A 27,270-nucleotide genomic window follows, 5' to 3' on the forward strand; every position below is an offset into this window, starting at 1 on the left:
ATAGTCAACTTATTCTGAAACCCGGCAATTGAAGGACTTGTTCTGGAAACAAGGTGGCACCATCTCACGTGACAGGACACATAGTAAAGTCACCTGGGGCTGCCATTCTTAGATCCTGTGATCTCATGAATGGGTTAGAAGAGATCCATTGACTTCTGTATGTAATGTTCGTGGTTCCGCCTCATTGCCAAAAGGACGTTATACTGATCCAGCTTTGAGAACATCCTCAAAAGCAGCTTCCACGATTATTAACAGGTCAATGAGACCCCAGTTGTTTATACTTCAAAAGTGCCTTTGACAAAGTAAAACATCACAAGGCACTTCCCAGAAGCTTTATAATGAACCGTCATTGAGTTTCTAGGCAGGCAGAGGTTTGGTGCAGTCCAATTTAATTGATCTACAAGTTATTGCATACTTTATGAAAGGCACAAGGCACAAATACAATTCACCAGCACAAGGCAGCTTGCAAATCGACAGTGTAGCAGTTAGCGTAACGCTATTACAGCACCAGCGACCCGGTTCAATTCAGTCCACTGTCTGTAATGCGTTTGTACGTTCTCCCTGTGCCTGCGTGGGTTTCCTTCCACATTCCAAAGACATACAGGTTAGGAAGTTGTGGGCGTGCTACGTTGGTGCCGGAAACACGTCGACACTTGCGGGCTGCCCCCAGAACACTCGACGCAAGAAGATGCATTTCACTGTGTGTTTCGACGTACATGCGACTAATAAAGATACCTTATAAATCAAAATGTTTACATTTGGTCTCTTTCAGTCAATTATATCCAAAGCTCAATCAGAATCTCAAATTGGCTTATGGAACCCACCCCTTCACAGAGCAGCTCACCTCACGTCGGTCATAAGAGGAGCTGAGGAAGCCGCGGTAGCGATTTCGCAGATACTGGCCCAGTGCGTAGTGCTGCCTCATCCCAACCTACACAACAGAAGCAGAAAGCCCAGTCGTTACGAAAGGAGAAAAAGCAGCAAAGGTAAACCCAGAACCAACACAACAGTGAGATTCCACATCTTGGCCGAGTACTCAGAACAATAGTGTTCTTGAGCGTGCCTCCAAGACTCAGCTGAAAGAAATGCACCTCCTGTCATTCCGGAGAGACAGTGTGACTGAAGAGACACCTTTCAGTTTGAGACCTAAATCCAGTCCAACACATCAGCGTATCCATGACTGGATTTACTGTAATTGCAGAGCTCTCCACTCGTTCTCCCTTGGACTTTTGCACCAGTTACATCCACTCACACTCCAGAGCTAATTTTTTTCTTTAAAACACTTCACTAGCCCAAGAGCAATGATACACTAACACACTGGTGCACACGAATTTGGTGAAGGTCACATTGACATCAATCATCTAGAACAGGTTTTATTTTCACCATACTTAACTAGAAGTTGATACCTTCACTCTTAAATACGATGACACAAAAGCTGTGCTTCATTAACAATATAGGTTCAGTTTAGATTACTACTGAACCAAACAGTGTCAACAAATGGTTCCTTGTTTAAAGCACAAGCAATTGTGACTGTTGTGTTTAACAACATAACTGACTTGAAATTTTACAAATGCATCTCTATCATTAAACACTGAATAGTTTACAATCAAAGTTAAATTGAAAACTGTGAGAGTTTGGTCTCCCTACCATTGGAAGGATAGATTTGCAACAAAAGGCTGCAATTAGGGTTCACCTAATTTTTTTTTGGTGGTGGGAGATTGTGGAGAGTGCTGGGGGGAGGTGGGGGAGCTGGGGCGGCAGGGGCAAGTGGTTGTTCGATGAGGAGAGATTAAAACGGACTCTGCCTAAATTTAGATGAATAGGGGTGATCTCACTGAAACATACAAAACTCTCAAAGGATTTGACAAGGTTAATGTGGGGATGAGGTTTCCCCGGCTCAGGAGTCTAGAACCCGGTTTCACAGTCTCTGAATAAGGGGTCGGCCTTTCGGAAGAAATTTCTTCGCCCGGACAGTAAATTGACTTTTGTAATTCCCAACTCAAGAGGGCTATGGAGGTTGTTGGATTAGGGTCCAGATCGTTGTTTTTATTGTGTTTTTCCTTGTAGTTTTAGCTTACTTTACACTTGTTTTGTGTTTGTATAATCACCTGTTTATTTGTAAACTTTTCATAGTATAATTGGTTCTATACTTCTGTAGTTTCTTTGTCTGCGAAGCTGAACTGTGATTCTGTCAGTACCCGTTGAACTGGTTTTGCTCTTTCAGCTCATGCTCCTGTGCTTTTCTCTCTAAATCTTCCTGGATTCCTCAGACAAACAGATTTCAGCATTTTAATTTAACTTTGTTATATGATAAAGGTTTAAGATTTTTTTTGAGAAACAAATTACTCTCCTTTTTAAAAGAGAATACATCAGAAGAGCTTCCAGTCTTATATGGGACGCTTTTAAGGCCTTTATTAGAGGACAAATTATTTCTTATATGGCAAGCGTTAGGAAAAAAGCTAACAGAGAGAGACTTGACTTAGCTAATTACTTGAAACTATTAGACCAAAAATATGCTCTGGATCCAGATCCTGCTCTATATAAAATGCAAGTTGAAATTAAAACTAAATATGATCTTCTTTTAACATATCCAATTGAAAGTCAACTTTTAAAAGATAAAAGTCAATTTTATATTCATGGAGATAAAACAGGTAAATTACTGGCTAACCAATTAAAAACCTCTGTTGCTAGACAGCAAATTAAAGAAATTTGTAAAGCCAACGGTGAGAGGACAACTGATCATTTAGAAATAAGTGATACTTTTAGAGAATTCTACTCTATTGTTCTGAATTTCCTAAAGATGATACTGTATTGAATAATTTTTTTGACCAATTAAACGTTCCTATACTCTTGGCCGATAACCGAAAACAGCTGGATCAACTTATTGCCTACGAGGAAACCGCCGAGGTTGTACGGTCTTTGCACTCTGGAAAGGCTCCGGGTCCTGATGGATTTCCTGCAGAATTTTATAAGGCCTTTTCCTCTTTGCTAATACCTCATTTATGTTCTCATTTTCGGATTCTTTCAAATTGGGTAGGTTACCACAATCTTTTTATGAAGCCTCTATTTCACTCATTCTTAAGAAAAAGAAGAATCCAACGGAATGTTCTTCACACAGACCAACTGCGTTACTCAATCTGGATGTTAATATTTTATCTAAAGTTCTGGCTCGCAGATTGGAAAACATTTTACCATCAATTATATCCGATGATCAGACTGATTTTATTAAAAATCAATATTCTCATTTTAATATTTGTCGTTTATTGATTATTATCTATTCTCCCTCTAAGGAAATATCGGAATGTGTGATATCTCTAGATGCTGAAAAGGCCTTTGATCGGGTTGAATAGAGTTACTTATTTAAAACTTTAGAGAAATTTAACTTTGGGCCCGATTTCATTCAACGCATTAAATTACTTTATTTATCCCCCTCGGCTCAAGTTCTTACTAACTTTCAAAATTCCAAGCCTTTTAAACTTCAACGTGGAACCAGACAGGGATGCCCTTTGAGCCCTTTGCTCTTTCATTTGGCTTTAGAACCCTCGGCCATTTCTTTGACAATCTAGAGATATCGCTGGTATCTCTAGAAGAGGTATTACCCATGAAGTTTTGCTGTACGCTGATGATTTTTTGCTTTTTATTTCTAATGTTGAGACCTCGTTACCTCCTCTGCTGTCTTTACTTTACTGTTTCAGTCACTTTTCAGGATACAAATTGAATTTATATGAGAGTGAACTTTTTCCTTTGAATAATCTGATATCACGATACTAACCTTCCTTTTAAAATTGTAAGAAATCATTTTACCTATTTAGGCGTAACGATTACCAAAAAGTATAAACAGTTATTTAAGGAAAATTTTCTTACCTTGCTGTATTATGTGAAAAGGGTTTTATCAAGTTGGTCAACTCTCCCTATATCATTGATTGGCCGAGTTAATTCTATTCAAATGAATATTCTACCTAAATTTATATACTCATTTCAGGCTTTACCTGTTTTTACTCCTAAGTCCTTTTTGGATTCTCTTGATTCAATTATATATCTTCTTGCATATGGAAAAAACAAACATCCTAGATTAAATAAAGTTCACCTTCAGAAGGTTAAAAAGAAAGGAGGTTTAGCCTTGCCTAATTTTAGGTTTTATTACTGGGCAGTCAATATACGAAATCTTATGTTTTTGGCTACATTACATTAATCATGAGGATTGTCCAGTATGGGTTTCTTTGGAAGCTAACTCTGTTAAAAAAAATTCGAGTTTTTCTTTGCTTGGCTCATCACTTCCTTTATCATTAAACAAACTAACTGATAATCTAGTAGTTAAACATGCTTTGAGGATTTGGTTACAATTTAGAAGACATTCTGGTGTCTCGAGATTTTCTCTGCCTCATCCCATGTTTTCTAATTGTTTTGTTAAACCTACTATGACTGATGTAGTTTTTAAAGAGTGGGACAAATCGGGTATTACGTGTTTTCAGGATCTGTTTGGAGGAGAAATTTTTTCTTCGTTTGAATAACTGACAACCAGATATAGTTTACCTAAAACTCACTTCTTTCGATAGTTACAAATCAGAGCCTTTCGTTGATCTCAATTACACTCTTTTCCTATGAGTCCTGATAAGAACTTACTAGATCTAATTTTTTAATATGAAGCTTTTTAATATTTATGACAGGTTATTAGGAATGAGTAAGGCTCCTTTAGATAAAATTAAAAACGCTTGGGAACAAGACTTGCAGATTTCAATCTCTGAGGACACTTGAAATAAAAGTTTTAAATTGGTCAATACTTCATTATGCGCCTGTCACTCTATCCTTCAATTTAAAGTGGTCCATAGAGCTCACTTGTCTAAAGACAAGTTATCCCGTTTTTATTTGGATGTATCCCCTTATTGTGATAAATGCAATAACGGAGAGGCTTCTTTAATTCACATGTTTTGGACATGTCAGAGCCTTAAAAACACTGGACAGAGGTGTTTCAAACTTTTTCTGTGCTCTTCAAAATAAATTATAACTTAATCCTCTGACTACATTATTTGGGATTGTTGGAGAAAAAGATATAATTTGAGGCTTCTGACCTACACATTCTGGCTTTTATTTCTCTCACAGCCAGGAGGGCTGTGTTGCTTACATGGAATGGAAGGAAGTCACTCCGCCTACTCATGTTCAATGGTTACGGGATGTTATGTCATACCTAAATTTAGAGAAGATCCATTGTTCAATTTCTGAATCTAACTTAGATTTTCAAACGCTGTGGGGGGCCTTTTTTATGAATTATTTTCAAAACCTTTGATTTGGCGGCTAAAATACAGATATTGGCTGATATCAACATGTGTCAAGGGTTTTTCCTTGTCCTTTCCTCTATTAAACAGCTTCGGTCTTGGTAGTGGGTTTAGATTCTTTTTATAATAAAATTATTCCAATTTGTTCATTATTAATTAATTATCATCTAATTATTAATATAAAGTATTGTGATCTCAAGTATGATTTAACACAAGGTATTTAGTAGTACTTTTACCTTTTTGATTCATGTACTCTGTATTTTCTTTGCAGAATTAATAAAAATATTGTAAAAGGAAATATTGTAAAAACTGGCCAGACTGGTTTGCGGTATAAAAGGAGAGCACGTGCTCATGTTCCTTTGTTACTGTTATGTTGCGTCTTTACTCGCCTCGCTTGTTGGCACAGGCTGGCCCTGTCTGAGCTGGACTATGATTAACCTCTAATAAAACGGCTGTAACTATAATATTTGTGCCTCCAAAGAACCTTTTGGTCAACGTCATCTCCAGATCTAACAAGGCTCAATGGTTGGACAGTTCAATTATTAGGAATGTGGGATATTAGTGCTGAGGGAAAAGAACACCCTGATGACATTGAACGACAGAATGGGTGCGAGTGGCCAAATGGCCTCTTCGGTTATGCGAAGCGTCGAAACGGGAGGAGAGCAGGAACAGAGGTCACTGACCTGGGTAAGCTGCCCAAAACCTTGGGGCCAATTCTTCTCCGTAATTGGATCTCTTGGGTATCCTCTGGCAGGAGATCGATCACCATGACGATAAACCTGTGGAAAGAGTCAGAGTTACAAAAGGCTGAATTTTATTATTTGTCACTCTATAAAGGAAGAGAAAAAAAAAGTAAAAGGGTTCGGGGGGTGGTGGAGAGAGGAGAGAAAGAAAGAAAAATGGTTTTAACTGCTCCACCAGTGATACCCCTGCCCTCTGTCCCCTGGTCCCAGACTCTCTCTCTCAGCTTCCTTCCCACACCACCCCCACTCCTGCCCACCATGATCTCATTATGCTGTTGAGCGTGTGGTTCTGTACAATCACATTCTTGTGAAACACCTTCTCATTCCTACATTAGAGGCACCAAGACAAACCGTCAAAGTCGAGCTTATTATCATATGCCCAAGTACAGGAGCAATGAAAAAAACTTACTTGCAGCAGCATCACAGGCACATAGCATGAGATAAGCAGCATTCACAAGAAAAACAAATTGAACATATATACAATTTTTACAAGAAAGAACTCAATTAGAACAAAAGAAAAAGTCCATTTTAGTGCAAAGTGGTCGTAGTGTTGCTAAACTGTAGAGATTGGGGTTGTGCTGGTTGGTTCAAGAACGGGAAGTAGCTGTTCTTGAACCAGGTGGTGTGGGAATTCAGGCTTCTGTACCTCCTGCCCGATGGTAGCTGCGAGAAGATGGCATAACCTGGATGGTGGAGATCGTTGATGATAGATGTTGCCTTCTTGAGGTAGCACCTACTGTAGATACTACTGATGGTGGGGAGGGATGTGCCCATGATGTAGTGGGCTGAGTCCACTACTCTCTGCAGCTTCTTGCATTCCTGCGCATTAGAATTGCTGTACCAGACCATGGTGCAACCAGTCAGGACACTTCCGACAGTACATCTGTCGAAGTTTGTTGCAGAGTTTGGTGACAAGCTGAACCTCCTTAACCTCCTAAGAAAGACACTGGAGCGCCTTCCTTGTGTCTATGTGTCGGTCCCAGGAAGTTAAAGCTGCTGACTCTCTCCACCACTGATCCCACAATGTAGACTGGCGCGTGTTCACCCTCTTTACCCTCCTGAAGTCAACAATCAGCTCTTTAGTTTTACTGACATGGAGCGAGAGTTTGTTGTTGTGGCACCATCAACCAGGTGTCCCAGCTTGCTCCGGTGAGCTGACACATCACCACCTGTGTTTCGCCCAAACACCGGTGTCGTCGGCGAATTTGCACATCGGAGCTGTGCTTAGCCACACACACAGTCGTGTGTATAGAGAGTAGATCGGGGGCTGAACACGCAGCCTTGAGGTGCACCTGTGTTGATGGTCAGCTAGAAGGAGATGTTGCTACCGATCCTCACTGACTAAGGTCAGCTGATGAGGAATTCGAGCATCCATTTGCAGAGGGAGGTACAGGGGCCCAGGTCTTGTGGGAGAGGGGAATAAAAGAGACATTTTACACCAAACCCTATCTCCATATAGAGATGGGCGACTAAAAGCTTGGTCAAAGAGGATACTTATCTCACTTTAATGCACTTGTGAAAACAGTGTTTGGTCACAGCACAGCAGCAAAAGCAGAAGTTTTGATGTGAAGCAAGAAATCACACGTCAGATACAAAAGGATGTGGAGAAACACTGCTACTAATGTAATAACCATCACGGACAGGGCGGTTTAAAGCAGCGAGATGCTCAGGGCCACAAGTGACAACAAGAAACCAATACCAAAATATCCGGCCAGATCTGCCACGCGAGTCTCCCTGCTCCTGTGTTTCACACTTTTGTCTATGTTCTCACTCTCTGACTGCTCCCATTCGCTCACTGACCAGATAACTTGGTTCACAGCCGATCCCCACCGTCACCCTGGTTTTACCCTATCAGAAGCACCACCACCTCCCTCCCTGCAGCTCCACAGGCTTGTATCTCCTTTCCAGTACTGATATGTGGTCTTCGACCTGAAACATTAACTGTTTCTCTTCCCACAGATGCTGCCTGACCTGCTGAGTGTTTCCAGCATTATCTGTTTCTCTATTAGATTCTTAGCATCTGCAGTTTGTTTCGATTGACAAGACTCAATGTGAGGTTGAGGAACAGCACGTCATCTCCTGTCTGGGCACATTACAGCTGTCCAGACTCAATACTGAATTCTACAACTTCAGGCAAGGTGTTTTTCTGTTTGCATCAGAACTGGCCGCTTCTGCTACACGTCTTCCACCTGTAATAGTCACTCAGATTATCCCTTTCCACTGGCACATCCCGACCTTTTGGGCATTTCCTACAGCTCCCCATTTTGCAGCTTTTATGCTTCTTTGTTCGTGCTCTCTCTCTCTGTGCCCTCACTAACATAGGAACCAGATAACTTTACCAACAGCTTATCCCAATAGTATCCGTGACCTCACTCCATCACACATTGTCCTATCCACCAACCCCCATCCCTCCTCCCAAACTCATTTTCTCACTTTCCTAGATCAGAGTCAAAATGTTAGCTCTTTCTTTCCATAGATGCTGCCTGACCTGCTGAGTCTTTCCATCGATCCCTGTTTTTGTTTCAGATTTCCTACATCTGTGGGAGGGATGTGCCCGTGATGCATTGGGCTGAGTCCACTACTCTCTGCAGCTTCATATCTTCTTAGGCATTCGAGTTGAGATAGAGGGATATGCGGGAGGGAAGGGTTAGATAGTGTGAGGGTGGTTTGATGGACGGCACAACATGGTGGGCCGAAGGGCCTGTTTTGTGCTGTATGGTTCTATGGTTGCTGTACCAGACCATGATGCAACCAGTCTGGACACTTCCAACGGTACATATGTAGAGGTTTGTTGCAGTGTTTGGTGACAAGCCAGGGCTCCTTAACCTCCTAGGAAAGTAACGACACAAGAGCGCCTTCCTTGTGTCTATGTGTTGGGCCCAGGAATTTAAAGCTGCTGACTCTCTCCACCGCCGATCCCACAATGTAGACTGGCGTGTGTTCACCCTCTTCCCCTTCCTGAAGTCAACAATCACCTCTTTAGTTTTACTGACGTTCAGCGAGAGGTTGTTGTCGCGGCACCACTCAACCAGGTGTCCCATCTCGCTCCGGTGAGCTGACGCATTGCCACCTGTGATTCGCCCAAACACTGGTGTCGTCGGCAAGTTTGTACATGGCATTGGAGCTGTGCTTAGCCACACAGTCACGTGTGTATAGAGAGTAGAGCAGGGGGCTCAGCACGCAGCCTTGAGGTGCGTCTGTGTTGATGGTCAGCTAGGAGGAGATGTTGCTACCGATCCTCACTGATTGAGGTCCCCGATGAGGAATTGGAGCATCCATTTGCAGAGGGAGGTACAGCGGCCCAGGTGTTGTGGGAGAGGGGAATAAAACAGACATTTTACACCAAAACCCATCTCCATATAGAGATGGGCGAGTAAAAGCTTGGTCAAAGAGGGCAAGGTTTGGGGATTGTTGAGGAAGAGGCAAAATGAATTGGAGACTATTTCACAATCTGGGGGCTTGGCCAATGCTGGAGGTACATTTGAAAAAAATACGAGGAACTAAGGATAGGAAGGTAGAATAGCACAATCAAGGCAGGATAGAGGTCAAATGATTGTACAGTTAATTCAAAAGGTCTGGACTATTGAGCTGGAAATGAAAAGTTCAAATCCTGCCTCGCAGCTTGGGAATTGCAGTGTTGACTCCAGTACTAATTGTACTTTTGAACAATAACAGAATGCCAATACTTTTTAAATAGAGCAAAGGAAAAATCTTTGCCTTTGTTGGAGCTAGAAGAATGGTGTCCCAGATAGCAGGCCACAAATCAAAATCAAACTGTGGCTTTCGGTGAATCCAGCTTTCTGCTTGGGAGAGGTTGGACCTTCAATGCATGGCCCTCCCCCTATCTGTATTTCACTCTCACACACCAGCTTTCACTCAAGTGCTCTTAACTGCCCAGCTGCAGGTTCCTGAGGCAAAGCTGTCACCTGAGGTCCCGGATATCAGTAGGTTGGGTAGGTTCTGCTTTCTCTCCAGTGTTTCTAAGGCCTCTGAGATGGTGGGAATCAGCAGGAACTGGGGGTTCCAGCAGCAGGGATTGGGGCTCCAGCTGTGGCAATCAAGTGGGATCCAATGTCTGAGGCACTGTCATAGGCCATACGTGCGGCAAAAAACAGAATAGTCTTAAGACTTCTACCCCTCAAAAATAACTCTACTGTATTTTTTTAAAAAATGCCCTAAGCTTGGATGCAACTGGAAGATGACTGCACTGAATCCATTCATTTGCAATCATTTCAATGGCAATTAATGGAAGGGCTGTATCCCATAAATGAAAGTGGTGGAGCTGGCTATCACTGTCCGAATGATAAACATTTCCTTGTAGTTTTAGGATCAGACCATTTCACCTGAAATCCCTCCAATGTCTCAGTCAATGTTCTTAAGAGAAGGTTTGGGACTATACACAATTAAGTGTGACAAGTGCATGACAGATTTGATCACATGTATTGTGGTGCACATACATCCACTCTTCGAGCAACCCTGGATTTACCAGTGCCATTGGAGCTCTCTGTGCTTCTCTGCACATTACTGCATTATCATTCCATAAAGGTACATACACTAGGAAAGATTGGTACTCCAGAATCTTTCATTCTTTAAAGTTGAAGACATTGAGTGGCTAGATACTTTCAGTGGCAAACTAAGTCATTTCAACGTTTGCACCTGAAGCATGAGACTAAAGTTTAAGCTGGAGCACAAAGGCTAACATTTGGGATTGATCAATGAGAAGGGTGCAAAATGGTACAACAGACCCTATCCAATTACACTGGGAGACCTCAAGCCTGCGAGTTTGTGCAGGGATGGAGATGTTTTCTAAGCCAACAATATTGTTGAGGTGTACAGTGAGGGTGAAATGGTGCCCACTTGAAAATGAAGCCACACTAGAATGCACAAAAGCAATCTTGTTGACAGTGATCAGCTCAGCTATATGCGGCACATTGGTAGACCTTTCATTTTGCATGATGCTAGAGGTTTCCTTTCATGACAGAGATTGCAGAATTACCTTAAACTGGCACCAAAGTTACACATTCAGGACCAGAATCCGAAGGTTAGGTAAGATTAGCAATTACATTAGCAGTTAAAGAATTTGCCGTATCATTGGAATTTTGGTGCCTTCCTAATCAAGGCACTGCAGAACAAGTTTGTGCCCAGGTTAACTGACTTTCAAAATTCAACTTGTGAAAAAAACAAGCATTGAATCATGCCTACAAACAGCCACATTACCATTTTAAGAAACAAGCAGCACCAAAAGATTTCAAGCTCGGTGCGTGGCGACACTCGCGGGCTGCCCCCAGAAGTCTCTACGCAAAAGATGCATTTCACTGTGTGTTTCGATGTACATGCGACTAAAAAAGATATCTTATCTTATCTCACTTTAATGCGCTTGTTAACACAGTGTATGGTCACAGCACAGCAGCAAAAGCAGAAGTTTTGCTGTGAAGCAAGAATCACACGTCCGATACAAAAGAATGTGGGGAAACACTGCTACCAATGTAGTAACCATCACGGACAGGGCAGTTTAAAGCAGCGAGATGCTCAGGGCCACAAGTGACAACAAGAAACCAATACCAAAATGTCCGGCCAGATCTGCCACGCGAGTCTCCCTGCTCCCGCGATTCACACTCCTACTTTTGTCTATGTTCTCACTCTCTGACTGCTCCCATTCGCTCACTGACCAGATAACTTGGTTCACAGCCGATCCCCACCGTCACCCTGGTTTTACCCTATCAGAAGCACCACCACCTCCCTCCCTGCAGCTCCACAGGCTTGTATCTTCTTTCCAGCACCGACAAGTAGTCTTCCACCTGAAACATTAACTCTGTTTCTCTTCCCACAGACGCTGCCTGACCTGCTGAGTGTTTCCAGCATTATCTGTTTCTTTATTAGATTCTTAGCATCTGCAGTTTCTTTTGATTGACAAGACTCAATGCGAGGTTGAGGAACAGCACGTCATCTCCTGTCTGGGCACATTACAGCTGTCCAGACTCAATACTGAATTCTACAACTTCAGGCAAGCTGTTTTTCTGTTTGCATCAGAACTGGCCGCTTCTGCTACACGTCTTCCACCTGTAATAGTCACTCAGATTATCCCTTTCCACTGGCACATCCCGACCTTTTGGGCATTTCCTACAGCTCCCCATTTTGCAGCTGTTATGTTTCTTTGTGCTGTCTCTCTCCAATTTTAACAGCTTTTATGCTTCTTTGTTCGTGCTCTCTCTCTCTCTGCCCTCACTAACATAGGAACCAGATAACTTTATCAACAGCTTATCCCAATAGTAACCGTGACCTCACTCCATCACACATTGTCCTATCCACCAACCCCCATCCCTCCTCCCAAACTCATTTTCTCACTTTCCTAGATCAGAGTCAAAATGTTAGCTCTTTCTTCCCATAGATGCTGAGTCTTTCTGTCGATCCCTGTTTTTGTTTCGGATTTCCTACATCTGTGGAGGGGATGTGCCCGTGATGCATTGGGCTGAGTCCACTACTCTCTGCAGCTTCATATTTTCTTAGGCATTCGAGTTGAGATAGAGGGATATGCGGGAGGGAAGGGTTAGATAGTGTGAGGGTGGTTTGATGGACGGCACAAAATGGTGGGCCGAAGGGCCTGTTTTTTGTGCTGTATGGTTCTATGGTTGCTGTACCAGACCACGATGCAACCAGTCTGGACACTTCCAACGGTACATATGTAGAGGTTTGTTGCAGTGTTTGGTGACAAGCCAGGGCTCCTTAACCTCCTAGGAAAGTAACGACGCAAGAGCGCCTTCCTTGTGTCTATGTGTTGGGCCCAGGAATTTAAAGCTGCTGACTCTCTCCACCGCCGATCCCACAATGTAGACTGGTGCGTGTTCACCCTCTTCCCCTTCCTGAAGTCAACAATCACCTCTTTAGTTTTACTGACGTTCAGCGAGAGGTTGTTGTCGCGGCACCATCAGCCAGGTGTCCCATCTCGCTCCTGAGAGCTGACTCGTCCCCACCTGTGATTCTCCCAAACACTGGTGTCGTCGGCAAATTTGTACGTGGCATTGGAGCTGTGCTTAGCCACACAGTCACGTGTGTATAGAGAGTAGAGCAGGGGGCTAAACACATAGCCTTGAGGTGCGTCTGTGTTGATGGTCACCTAGGAGGAGATGTTGCTACCGATCCTCACTGATTGAGGTCCCCGATGAGGAATTGGAGCATCCATTTGCAGAGGGAGGTACAGTGGCCCAGGTGTTGTGGGAGAGGGGAATAAAACAGACATTTTACACCAAACCCCATCTCCATATAGAGATGGACGAGTAAAAGCTTGGTCAAAGAGGGCAAGGTTTGGGGATTGTTGAGAAAAAGGCAAAAGGAATTGGAGACTATTTCACAATCTGGGGGCTTGGCCAATGGGGGAGGTACGTTTGAAAAAGACAAATATGGGGACCTAAGGATAGGAAGGTAGAATAGCACAATCAAGGCAGGACAGAGGTCAAATGATTGTACAGTTAATTTAAAAGGTCTGGACTATTGAGCTGGAAATGAAAAGTTCAAATCCTGCCTCGCAGCTTGGGAATTGCAGTGTTGACTCCAGTACTAATTGTACTTTTGAACAATAACAGAATGCCAATACTTTTTAAATAGAGCAAAGGAAAAATCTTTGCCTTTGTTGGAGCTAGAAGAATGGTGTCCCAGATAGCAGGCCACAAATCAAAATCAAACCGGGGCTTTCGGTGAATCCAGCTTTCTGCTTGGGAGAGGTTGGACCTTCAATGCATGGCCCTCCCCCTATCTGTATTTCACTCTCACACACCAGCTTTCACCAAGTGCGCTTAACTGCCCAGCTGCAGGTTCCTGAGGCAAAGCTGTCACCTGAAGTCCCGGATATCAGTAGGTTGGGTAGGTTCTGCTTTCACTTCATTGTTTCCTAGGTCTCTGAGATGGTGGGAATCAGCAGGAACTGGGGGTTCCAGCAGCAGGGATTGGGGCTCCAGCTGTGGCAATCAGGTGGGATGCCTACGAAACAGCCACATTGCCAGTTTTAGATACAAGCAGCACCAAAAGATTTCAAGCTCGGTGCGTGGCGACACTTGCGGGCTGCCCCCAGAATACTCTACGCAAAAGATGCATTTCACTGTGCGTTTCGATGTACATGCCACTAAAAAAGATATCTGATCTTATCGCACTTTAATGCACTTGTGAAAACAATGTATGGTCACAGCACAGCAGCAAAAGCAGAAGTTTTGATGTGAAGCAAGAATCACACGTCAGATACAAAAGGATGTGGGAAACACTGCTACCAATGTAATAACCATCACGGACAGGGCAGTTTAAAGCAGTGAGATGCTCAGGGCCACAAGTGACAACAAGAAACCAATACCAAAATGTCCGGCCAGATCTGCCACGCGAGTCTCCCTGCTCCCGCGTTTCACACTCCTACTTTTGTCTATGTTCTCACTCTCTGACTGCTCCCATTCGCTCACTGACCAGATAACTTGGTTCACAGCCGATCCCCACCGTCACCCTGGTTTTACCCTATCAGAAGCACCACCACCTCCCTCCCTGCAGCTCCACAGGCTTGTATCTTCTTTCCAGCACCGACAAGTGGTCTTCCACCTGAAACATTAACTCTGTTTCTCTTCCCACAGACGCTGCCTGACCTGCTGAGTGTTTCCAGCATTATCTGTTTCTCTATTAGATTCTTAGCATCTGCAGTTTCTTTTGATTGACAAGACTCAATGTGAGGTTGAGGAACAGCACGTCATCTCCTGTCTGGGCACATTACAGCTGTCCAGACTCAATACTGAACTCTACAACTTCAGGCAAGCTGTTTTTCTGTTTGCATCAGAACTGGCCGCTTCTGCTACACGTCTTCCACCTGTAATAGTCACTCAGATTATCCCTTTCCACTGGCACATCCCGACCTTTTGGGCATCTCCTACAGCTCCCCATTTTGCAGCTGTTATGTTTCTTTGTGCTGTCTCTCTCCAATTTTAACAGCTTTTATGCTTCTTTGTTCGTGCTCTCCCTCTCTCTGCCCTCACTAACATAGGAACCAGATAACTTTATCAACAGCTTATCCCAATAGTATCCGTGACCTCACTCCATCACACATTGTCCTATCCACCGCCCCCCATCCCTCCTCCCAAACTCATTTTCTCACTTTCCTAGATCAGAGTCAAAATGTTAGCTCTTTCTTTCCATAGATGCTGCCTGACCTGCTGAGTCTTTCCATCGATCCCTGTTTTTGTTTCGGATTTCCTACATCTGTGGGAGGGATGTGCCCGTGATGCATTGGGCTGAGTCCACTACTCTCTGCAGCTTCATATTTTCTTAGGCATTTTGAGTTGAGATAGAGGGATATGTGGGAGTAAAGGGTTAGTGTGAGGGTGGTTTGATGGACGGCACAACATGGTGGGCCGAAGGGCCTGTTTTGTGCTGTATGGTTCTATGGTTGCTGTACCAGACCATGATGCAACCAGTCAGGACACTTCCAACAGTACATACGTAGAAGTTTGATGCAGTGTTCGGTGACAAGCCGGGGCTCCTTAACTCCCTAAGAAAGTAATGACGCAGGAGTTCCTTCCCTGTGTCTATGTGTTGGGCCCAGGAATTTAAAGCTGCTGACTCTCTCCACCGCCGATCCCACAATGTAGACTGGCGCATGTTCACCCTCTTTCCCTTCCTGAAGTCAACAATCACCTCTTTAGTTTTACTGACGTTCAGCGACAGGTTGTTGTTGTGGCACCATCAACCAGGTGTCCCATCTCGCTCCGGTGAGCTGACTCATCGCCACCTGTGATTCGCTCAAACGTTGGAGAGGTGCAAAAATAACAGGGTTGTCGTCATGGGTGATTTCAACTTCCCTAATATTGATTGGGACCTCCTTAGTGTAAAGGGGATAGATGGGGTGCATTTTGTTAGGTGTGTCCAGGAAGGATTCCTGACACAGTATGTGGACAGGCTGACTGGAGGAGAGGCCATAATAGACCTGGTACAAGGCAATGAGCCTGATCAGGTTTCAGATCTCTCAGTAGGAGAGCAATTTGGGGATAGTGACCATAACCCCTTGACCTTTACCATAGCCTTGGAGAGGGATAGGAGCAGACGATATGGGAAAGTGTTCAACTGGGGGAGGGGGAATTACGATGCTATTAGGCAGGAACTTGGGAGCGCAAATTGGGAAGAGATGTTCTTGGGGAAGTGCACAGCAGAAATGTGGATGCTGTTTAAGGAATACTTGACTGGGGTTCTGGATAGGTTTGTCCCATTGAGGCAGGGTAAGGATGGTAAAGTGAAGGAACTGTGGTTGACAAGAGATGTAGAATATCTTGTCAAGAGGAAGAAAGAAGCTTACCTGAGGTTTTGAAAGCATGGATCAGACTGGGCTCTGGAGAGTTACAAGGTAGCCAGGAAAGAGCTTAAGTATGGACTTAGGAGAGCTAGAAGGGGGCATGAGAAGTCCTTGGCGAGTAGGACAAAGGCGTTCTACACGTATGTGAAGAATAGGATGATGACTAGAGTGAGGGTAGGACCGATCAGAGATAAAAGAGGAAACATGTGCCTGGAGTCAGAAGGGGTAGGGGAGATCCTTAATGAATACCTTGCTTCAGTATTCACCAGAGAGAGAGACCTTGACATTTGAGAGGATGGTGTATGACAGGCCGATACGCTAGGGCACGTTGACGTGAGGAAAGAGGATGTGCTGGAACTTTTGAAAAACATTAAAACACCGGGGCCGGACAAGATATATCCAAGGTTATTACAGGAAGCGAGGGAAGATATTGCTGCGCCATTGGCGATGATCTGTGTCCTCGCTGGCCACGGGAGTAGTGCCAGATGATTGGAGGGTGGCAAATCTTGTTCCTTTGTTTAAGAAAGGGAGTAGGGGTAACCCAGGGGATTACAGACCAGTGAGTCTTACTTCAGTGGTGGGAATATTACTGGAGAAGATTCTCAGAGACTGGATTTATGGGCATTTGGAGAAGCTTAGGCTGATTAGGGATAGTCAGCATGGCTTTGTGAGGGGCAGGTCATGCCTCACGAGCCTGATTGAATTCTTTGAGGATGTGACGAAGCACATTGATGAAAGTAGAGCAGTGGATGTGGTGTTTAGTAAGGTGATTGATAAGCTTCCTCATGGAAGGCTTATTCAGAAAGTCAGGAGGCTTGGGATCCAGGGAAACTTGGTTGCATGGATTCAGAATTGGCTCACCCATAGAAGTCAGAGGGTGGTGGTAGGTGGAGCGTATTCTGCCTGGATGTCGGTGACCAGTGGTGTTCCGCAGGGATCTGTTCTGGGATCCCTGCTCTTTGTGATTTTTATAAATGACTTGGATGAGGACGTGGAAGGGTGGGTTAGTAAGTTTGCTGATTATACAAAGGTTAGTGGTGTTGTGGATAGTGTCGAAGGTTGCTGTAGATTACAACAGGATATTGATAGAATGCAGAGCTGTGCTGAGAAGTGGCAGATGGAGTTCAACCCGGATAAGTGTGAGGTGATACACTTTGGGAGATCCAATTTGAAGGCAGAATACAAGGTTAATGGCAGGACTCTTAGCAGTGTGGAGGAACAGAGGGATCTTGGGGTCCACATCCGCAGATCCCTCAAGGCTGCCGCGTAGGTCGGTAAGAAGGCATATGCTGTGTTGCCCTTCTTTAGTCGGGGTATTGAGTTCAAGAGCCGCAAAGTGATGTTGCAGCTCTACAGAACTCTGGTCAGACCACACTTGGAGGATTGTGTTCAGTTCTGGCCACCTCATTATAGGAAGGATGTGGAAACTTTAGAGAGGGTGCAGAGGAAATTTACCAGGATGTTGCCTGGATTAGAGAGCATGTCTTATGAGGATAGGTTGAGTGAGCTAGGGCTTTTCTCTTTGGAGAGGAGGAGGATGGGAAGTGACTTGATAGAGGTGTACAAGATGATAAGAGGCATAGATCGAGTGGACAATCAGAGACTTTTTCCCAGGGTGACAATGGATAACATGAGGGGACACAATTTTAAGGTGATTGGCGCAGAGAGTGGTGGGTGCGTGGAACACACTGCCAGCAAAGGCTGTGGGGGCAGATACATCATGGACATTTAAGAGACTCTCAGACACATGAATGATAGAGAAATGGGGGCTATGTGGGAGGGAAGAGTTAGATAGATCTTAGAGCAGGATAAAACGTTGGCACATCATTGTGGGCCGAAGGGCCTGCACTGTGCTGTAATGTTCATGCTCTATATTTTTGTACTCAGAGAGTCAGCCCTCACAGCATTCATTTTGGGTGCCTGGCTTGTGTGTCCTCAGAAGCTTTTAGAGCATCCGTGTGAATTACTTTGTTCCAGTCAAGGTGTTTGAACATTCAGAGGTGTCTCCCATTGTAGATGTGTAACTCAATGGAATATTGAAGTAAACAATCCCATTCCAGATACTGAGATTGTATTGAATCACCTGCTGTTACTTTTGTTCTTAAGAGCATAAAAACTTGATGTATTGTGTGTTCAGGGAGACTCGGTTGAGAGGGTCTCCAGGAGAATGCCTGCTCGTCGTGATGAATAAAGACCATTTATATCACCAGCTTCAGAATCTCTCCAGTGACTCAGTTCACAGTCACAACCAGTACTCATCTAACAGGAGGGTGTCAGAGACAAGGTAGGAGGACGTATGACAATGGTGCACGGTAAAACAAAGCCAGGATTTGAAACCCAGACAATTCCATCTGCCCATCATCTCTCCCTTATCTGGTTCCACCTATCGCCTACCAGCCCATCTTACCACCATCCCCCTCACCTCTTTACACCGGCCATCTTCTCTCGACAGTGTAAGGCCTGATGCAGGGTCTCGACCCAAAACATCCACCATCCTTCCCCCCCCACCCCCCCACCCCCCCACCACCCCCCGATGTTTCTTTATCCACTGAGTTCTTCCAGCAATTTGTTTTTATTTTGCTTCAGATTCCGGCATCTACAGTCTCCTGCGAGGACTTATCTTTATTCCAGGATCACCCTGGGAAGCAATCAATGATGTTAGCAAACTAAAATGGCATCCAACAGCATTCGGTAGTGCAGCCATATTCAGCTGTGAATGGCTACACAAATGCTATACACTTTGTCGTCAAATCTGTGTGCCTTAGACATGGAGGAAGACCTTACAGCAATTTCAGGGTGACTGGTTCACATATTCTACAGCTGCAGATGTGAAGTTCCCTCTACACACTGTATTCTGCAGCTGAAGCTTCAGACCAGTAAACTGCACACATGCTTGCCAGAACAAAATCCTTTGCTTTAAAGTTCCCCAAAATCTCCCTTGTGTCAAGCTCATAGAATACGACATCACAGAGGAAGTTATTCAGGCCAACAATGCATCTTATCTACATTCAATTGTCTGTCCCTTGTAAATAACAACCTGGTAGTTACAAGAAAACAATTTAGCAATCCTGCCACTTCAGTTCTGAGACACCACTTCCCCTATTCTGACCATAAGCTGTCCTCCTGCTGCTGGTAATCATGCTTGGTTATTAACTCTTGTTTTCTTCTGCACTCCCACTACATTCCCGGTACCTTAAAGCTTTCAGTATCCTCCGCTCAAACACAGAAAGATCTCTCATGACTTTCTTCACGGTATCTTACAGCAGGGACTATTGTGCCCATGGCGGATTTTCAAAAGAGACATCACTTCAGTCCAGTTCCTTCACGTTCCAAGTGTTTATTTCATCCAGCCAGATTAATGAGTGGCAGAACAAGGACGAAAGGCTGAATTATGTCCTCCATCACCCAATTCCCCTTTGGATCCACCGTCTACAGCCACCACAGACGTAGGCAAGAACACTGTAGATGCTCCGGCTAAAATATTATACATTTGTCCACTTTGGAACTATTCCTTTAGGTTGGAAAATTAGGCATGCCTACTCTACTATTTACAAAGGAGGAGGGACAGAAACCAGGGAATTATAGACCAATTAGCCTAACGTCAGTTGTGTGGCAATCACTAGTCTTTAAATTAAGGACAGAGTGACGAAAGACGTTGAAAGTTCCCAGTTAGCTCGACAGCACTGGCACGCATTTGCAAAGGATGGCTCGTCACGGACAGTGTTGCAGGGTCATTAGAGTAATACAGCATGGAAACAGGCCCTTCAGCCCAACACGTCCATGCCTACCACGGTGCCCACCTAAGCTAATCCCATTTGCCCGTTTGTCCACATATCTCTAAACCTTTCCTATCCATCTACTTATCCAAATGTCCTTTAAATGTTGTCATTGTACCTGCCTCGACCACTTTCTCTGGCAAGCCCGCTCCATACACGCACCACCCTCTGCGTGAAGGTGGTGCTCCTCAGGTCCTTTTTAAATCTTTCCCCTCTCAAATCTATGCCCTCTGGTTTTTGGGTTTCTTTTCCCTGGGAAAAGTCCTGTGTACATTGACCCTATCTCGGCCCCTCATGATTTTATACATCTCTATAAGATCACCCCCATCTCCAATGTTCCAAGGAATAAAGTCCTAGCCTGGCCAACCTCTCCCTATAACTCAGCCCCTTTAGTCCTGGCAACATTCTCGTAAGTCTTGTTTCCACTCTTTCCAGCTTCATGACGTCCTTCCTGTGACAGGGCGACCGAAACTGTACACAATACTCCAGCTGCAGCATCACTAACGTCTTGTACAACCGCAATGTAATGTCCCAACTTCCATACTCAATACCCTGACTGACGAAGGCCAGCGTGATTCTTCCTTTCCAGTCCTGACGAAGGGTCTCGGACCCTAAATGTCAACTGTTCACTTCCCTCCATAGATGCTGCCTGACCTGCTGAGTTCCTCCAGCATTGTGTGTGTGTGTGTGTGTGTGTGTGTGTGTGTGTGTGTGTGTGTGTGTGTGTGTGTGTGTGTGTGTGTGTGTGTGTTGTTCCAGATTTCAGCACCTGCAGTCTCTCTTATGTCAGCGTGCCAAATGCCTTCTTTACCACCCTATTAATCTGTGACACCAATCTCAGGGAACTATGTGTTTGTACTCCTACGTCCCTCTGTTCCATAACTCTCCCCAGGGCCCTACCATTCACTATACAAGTCCTCCCCTGGTTTGACTTCCAAGAAGTGGCACATCTATGGGCATTACAGATAACAAGCACCTTCTGGCATTCCAAAAAGAGTGTACTAGTTGAAGTCAAAGCTCATGGATTTTAAATCCAATTTTTGGCCCAACAACAAAATTCTCCTTCGGCAGTCCCTCAAGGTCAAGACGGTCCAAAGATGGCTGTTGAGGCAAGTAACGGAAACAGAGCCTTTGACTATTTGAATGAGGTGAAAGGTTTCCACGGGTAGACGGGAAAGTGAATTGGAGGTTACAATCAGATCAGCTACGATCTTATGAAGTGGCGAAGCAGCCTTGAAGGGATGAGTGGCCTACATGGGTTCCTAATTTGTGTTGGTAGAGAAGAGAGTGGGGTCTCAAGTGTACACAAGATGGGAGGGAAGGTGTGAGAACAGGCAAAGGATCAGGTATGTGAGAGGCTGATGGGGACAGAGTCTGGAGACACTGGAGAGTTATACAAGAGGCTGATCGAACATCCTTGATTTTTGGCATACTGCACACACTACCTTTACTTTAAGCTGGAGGAGAGCACCAGAGTCAAGGACATGACTTGTCCCAGAGAAACAAGTCTGGTACTGATCCAGCTCAGCAAGCTGATTGGGAATTAGCTGGGCCTTTTCAACCGGGTTAGGCTACAGCTTGAAATCCTTCCACCAGGGTTGGCAGAGCACTGCCAATGTTACAGAGGACCTTTACAGTGGTGCACCCGGTGGAGGTGACACACCACGTTGTGCAGAAGCTGTTTGGGAGCACTGGCCCCATTCCCTTCCACAACTTTTCCCTACACCTTCCTTCATCTCTTCATGACAGCGAGCTCTACTCTGTGTGCAGAGCCAGCTGTCAGAGAAGGGTTCCCGGGAAGGGAGTTGACTCACTGAACAAGTTCTGCACTCACTGCATAAAAATCCGCACACACTTGCAAAAAAATCTCCAGCAATGTAGTGAATTGAGACTTTAGTTTCTTATCCCCCTTTCATGATGGGTCATAATTGCCTGATCAATAAGACCTTCAAAAATGGCAGCCAATATGCTGTGCGAGCCATCACTGGGAGAACAGAGCATCTCTTAGGTCCCATCACCCCTAGCAACTTCTAGAAAGAATGCAATGAACTTTGAGCCTTTCCTTCTCAAATTAAAAAGGTGCTCTCTCCCTCTCACTGCAAACCCCAGTTCAAGTGGGAAGGTAAAAAGCAATTCTGCCATCTGAGACACCACTTCCCCAAAGTGCTCTCGATCTCAGCCACCTCTTTCTCCCGCGCCTCATAACAACACTTCATTACCCTTAAGATTTTATGCTGCACTCTCTTTTTCTGCTTCTCACTCTCCTGGCATTTCTAATCTCAATTACAGATCAATTCCCATCCTTTGCCTCCCCTGTATGCTCTTACTGCACCAGCCACACCCTTGGTTAACCACATCAGTTTATCATTCAGTCTTCCACCTTTCTCCCGAAGGTGTTTCATTAAAGTAAAAATACCTTCCTCAAATCATTTTCACCAGAGCTGGTCATGCTTACAATGTGTGCATTAATGAAACCCACTCTCAGTCGCTTGGGAATTTCTCAAATGATCACAACGTCAGGCAAACCTTCCTTACTAGAAATCTCTTCTTTGTCTTCTCACGAGATAGAAACAAAAAATACCACAGCATTTTATCTGCGAGTTCAGGTAAACAGTAGACAGATAGAGTAGACAGTCAGCTCCTCCTTCCCAGGGCACCAATGCTCAAGACAAGAGGGTGTGGCTTTAAGGTTATGGGTGGAGGTTCAGGGGAGATGTCAGGGGGAGGTTTTTCCACCTAGAGAGTGGTTGGTGCATGGAATGCACTGCCTGGGGTGGTGGTGGAGGCAGATACATTGGACAGGTTCAAGAGTTTGTTGGATAGGCATATGGAGGAATGTGAGATAGAGGGATATGCGGGAGGAAGGGGTTAGATAGTGTGAGGGTGGTTTGCTGGACGGCGAAACATGATTCCTTCAGTTAATGATGACAAGGGTTTTGAAGCAGTGTAGAAGCTCATGCAGAAGATCCCAAATTATAAGATAAGATCTCTTTATTAGTCACATGTACATGGAAACACACAGCGAAATGTATCTTTTGCGTAAAGTGTTCTGGGGGCAGCCCGCAAGTGTCGCCACGCTTCTGGCGCCGACATAGCACGCCCACAACTTCCTAACCCGTACGTCTTTAGAATGTGGGAGGAAACCGGAGCACCCGGACGAAACCCGTGCAGACACACGGGGAGAACGGACAAACTCCTTAACAGACAGCAACCGGAATTGAACCCAGGTCGCTGGCACTGTAAAGCATTACGCTAACCGCTACACTACCGTGCCTATTGTGTAGAAGGGAATCAACCATCATTTCCTAAGTAACTCTTGGCTCAGCAGTATTGCACTCAGAGTTAGGTTTTAGATTCAAACCCTACCTTTGCATTTGGCCATGACATTTATTCTGGCAGTGTAGTGCAGTGGTCAGGAAGTGCTGACTGTCAGTGTGGCAGCTGCAACAGCTTATGGACTAAGAGTAGGTTATATGGCCCCTCAATTCTGCGCTCCATCATTTAGTAAGATTATGCCCAATCCCGTACCTTGTCCATCTCCCCAATCTCCTCCGATTCTTGCATTGTTCAAAATTCCAATCGGTCCCACCTTGAAATGTACTCAACAACGGAACATTGGCCGACATCAGGAAGGAGAAACAAAAAAATCAGATGACAGAGCCTTAGGAAGAAGACATTCCTCCTTCCTAGGACCCTTTGTCCCGAGACTATGCCCTGGCTCCATTCTCTCCAGCCAGAGGAAACAGCACCCACCTTTTCAGATCTATGTGCCTGTGATGCTGCTGCCAGTAAGTTTTTCATTGCACCTGTGCACACACGTACTTGTGCACGTGACAATAAACTCGACTTGGACTTTGAGATCACCTCCCGTACTCTGAAACACCAGTGACCATCGGTCAATCTTAATCTCTCCTTTGAGCAACTTCCTCATCCTGAGGATTATTTCAGTGAAGCTACACGGCACCAACTCTAAGACAAGTCCACCAGCAACGACGTTTGACTGGCGGCTGTGGATTTTTACAGCACCGTGCCACTGAAAGTGGCCTTAACCTGGACTGGAACTCAGAAGTGGCCACGTTGTGCCACTCCCAAAAATTTACTGGCGTGCCTGACAAGTTTGCAGGAGGAAACAGGAATCCTCAATCCTCTTGCGATGCCTGGTTCTGCACTGTCAGTGCAAATGATGATACAATTATTTGACAGTCACATGCCAAACGTCTCTGTGCTTCAAAGACAACTCACACAAAGGTCAGAGCTCAGCAGGCTGTTAGAGACCTCTACGAGGGCAGTTTGCACGTGCTGATAACTATCCCGCTGCACCTTGAACCCTTCAATTGATCTTAACTGACAAATTGCCATTTGGATCAGTTTGTCCATGCGGATCCCACTGACCACCTGCTTCAAATGGGAGCTTGAGGCCAAAAGTCACAGACATTACAGCAAGGGTTGGTGTGGGGGGGAAGGCGGGGGGCGCGGTGGGGAAGTCAAAAAAGGAGTCATGTTCAGTGATCCTATCTGAAATCTGCAGGGTCACATACACCCACTTCAATCGCTCCAGAGAGCACATCAAAGGCTCGGGTTGACTCGGCTCGGGCCACCCTCACAGACACGACATCTTCTTATGGCACACACGGAATAATGTGCCTGCAGAAATCACCGTCACCCCCCGACCCCCCACCTCAACGTCATTCCAGGCGGGAGGAAGGTTGTGAAACAGAGATCAGTGTTACATTGCGAGTGGAGGAGAATTGGATCTGGGTGGTCGGGGAAGAGGAGGGGAGGGGGGTTGAGTAAAAGGGGCAGGTGGAGTTGAAGCAACTGAGTGGAGAGAGAACGTGATTAAGGGACGGAGTACAGCAGAGTGAGAATGCATGGGGGATAGAGCAACAGGTATGAGAGGCAGGCTGGACTAGAGGTGACAATCTGCTAAAAGTTTCTTTGAAGAGGGAACCAAGAGGATTGATGGGGACAGGGTGGTGGCCACTGTCTACATCGAGAAGGTCCTGCATGGAAGGATAGTCTGGAAGGTCAGATTGCATGGGATCCAGGGAGAGCTCACTGTGGAGACATAATTTGGCTGGATGGTAGAAAGCAGGGGATGAAGATGGAAGCTTGTTGTTGGGACTGGACGCCTCTAACTACTGGTGTGCCACAGGGATCGGCGCTGGGCTCATTGTTGTTCATCATTTGTATAAACGATCCGGAGGTGAATTTACAGGGCACAGTTAGTAAGTTTGTTGATAAACTAAAATAGGTGGTATTGTACGGATAGTGAAGAAAGTTATCAAAAAAATCACAGGGGGATCTTGGTCAGCTGGATAAATGGGCCAAGGAATGACAAACGGCATTCATTAAATGCCAGATGTAGGATTTTGGGAAGTCAAACCAGGGTAGAACTTGCACAGTGAACAGCAGGGCCCTGGGGATTGTTGTAGAACAGAGGGACCTAGGGATACAAATACATTGTTCCCTGAAAGTGGCATCACAGGTAGACAGTGATGAAGGTGGTGTTTGACATGCTGGCCTTTATCAGTCAGGGCATTAAGTATAGGAGTTAAGACATGCACCTGTCTACATCAATGGTGCTGAGGTCGAGAAGGTTGGGAGCTTCGAGTTCCTGGGAGTGAACATCAACAGCCTGTCCTGGTCAAAACACATAGACGTCATGGCCAAGAAAGTTATTCAGTGCCTCTGCTTCCTCAGGAGGCTAAAGAAATTCAGTTTGTCCCCTTTGACACACACCAACTTTTACCGATTCACTATAGAAAGCATCCTCTCTGCATGTATCACGGTTGGTACGGCAACTGCTCAGCCCAGAACCGCAAGAAACTGCAGAGAGTTGTGGACACAACCCAGCACATCACGGAAACCAGCCTCCCCTCCTTGGGCTCTATGCCTCTCGCTGCCTTGGTGAAGCAGCCAGCATAATCAAAGACCCCACCCACCTGGGTCATTCTCTCTTCTCTCCTCTTCCAATAGGTGGAAGACACAGGAGCCAGAGGGCACGTACCACCAGGATTAAGGGCAGCTTCTACCCTACTGTGACAAGACTATTGAACGGTTCCCTTATACAATGAGATGGACTCTGACCTCACGACCTATCTTGTTGTGACCTTGCACCTTATTGCACTGCACTTTCTCTGTAGCTGTGACATTTTACTCTGTACTGTTATTGTTTTTACCTGTATTACATCAATGCACTCTGCACTGACTGCACTGTGTAATTAATTGACTTGTACAGTCGGTATGCAAGACAAGTTTTTCACTGTACCTCGGTACAAGTGACAATAATAAACCAATACCAATTGCCCAGTATAGTAAAACTCCGATAACACAGACTGGTGGTGCTACACTAGCAGATTTTCCAGACTATTGGACGTCATTTCAATTACTACCCCAACACACTTTAAATTGACTTATCTTTTTAAAAACATGTTACACGGTATTACAATACATTTTCCAGTGACCTGACAAGTTTAAAGGGAACCCAGGAATCATTACCTGGTGAACATATATCGGGTATAAGAAATCGTTATCAAGTGAGATCTTAAGAAAGCAGTTAGGAGAGCCAACCTGGCCACTGGAATTAAAGAGCATTCCAAAAACTTTTACGAATATATTAGAAGCAAGAGGGTAGAAAGAACAAGTCCCCTCAGGGACTAAAAGAGAAGTCCTTGCATGGAGCCAGGGGATATGTGGGTGTACTGCAATGAATACTGAAATGTCAGTAATCACCAGGGAGAGAGGTGGAGAGGCCAGTACAGAGTTAGGGGAAGTGTCAGTTGATAGTTGGGAACATGAATGTACAGGTCCTGCCCGGCTGACGAACACCCAATTTATGTACAGCCCGTATCTATCAACAAGGGTTTGGGAGACGGCAGCATGGAATTGCCGGCTGCTGCAGGCATCTTCTGCCGTGTGGCAACTCAGTCCGCGGCCACATTCCCGACTTGCAAACTGTTCCGATTTGGACGAGCAGCGGACAGGAACAAAACCCCTGCTGTAACATGCGGGCAGCCTGCATCAGCAGGGAGGAAAGGCTGGAAATCTTGATTCCCATTCAAGGTGGGCAAATCCCCAGCACCTGATGAAATCTTATCCCATGGGAAGCGAGGGAGGAGATTGCACGGGCTCTGCCGGAGATTTTTGCATAACTCAGTCCTGGC

The 27,270-nt window shown here is 45.1% G+C and overlaps 2 protein-coding genes across 11 annotated transcripts in view; one reads left to right on the forward strand and one right to left on the reverse strand.

Annotated features, from left to right (window-relative positions):
- Positions 1-27,270, forward strand: part of LOC127577687 (lysosomal acid phosphatase-like) — a 281,423-nt gene that overhangs the window by 103,246 nt on the left and 150,907 nt on the right. The gene's annotated exons all lie outside the window — the stretch shown is intronic.
- LOC127577686 (lysosomal acid phosphatase-like) overlaps positions 1-27,270 on the reverse strand; it is a 265,300-nt gene that overhangs the window by 14,333 nt on the left and 223,697 nt on the right. For both annotated transcript variants that reach the window (XM_052029109.1, XM_052029108.1), the window contains exons 2-3: positions 5,957-6,052; positions 845-931 (exon numbers count right to left, since the gene is read on the reverse strand). In XM_052029109.1, the coding sequence (XP_051885069.1) occupies positions 845-931; positions 5,957-6,052 (183 nt within the window). The remainder of the gene's footprint in view (positions 1-844; positions 932-5,956; positions 6,053-27,270) is intronic.

Source organism: Pristis pectinata, chromosome 14, assembly GCF_009764475.1.
Source record: "Pristis pectinata isolate sPriPec2 chromosome 14, sPriPec2.1.pri, whole genome shotgun sequence".
Classification (NCBI taxonomy): domain Eukaryota; kingdom Metazoa; phylum Chordata; class Chondrichthyes; order Rhinopristiformes; family Pristidae; genus Pristis; species Pristis pectinata.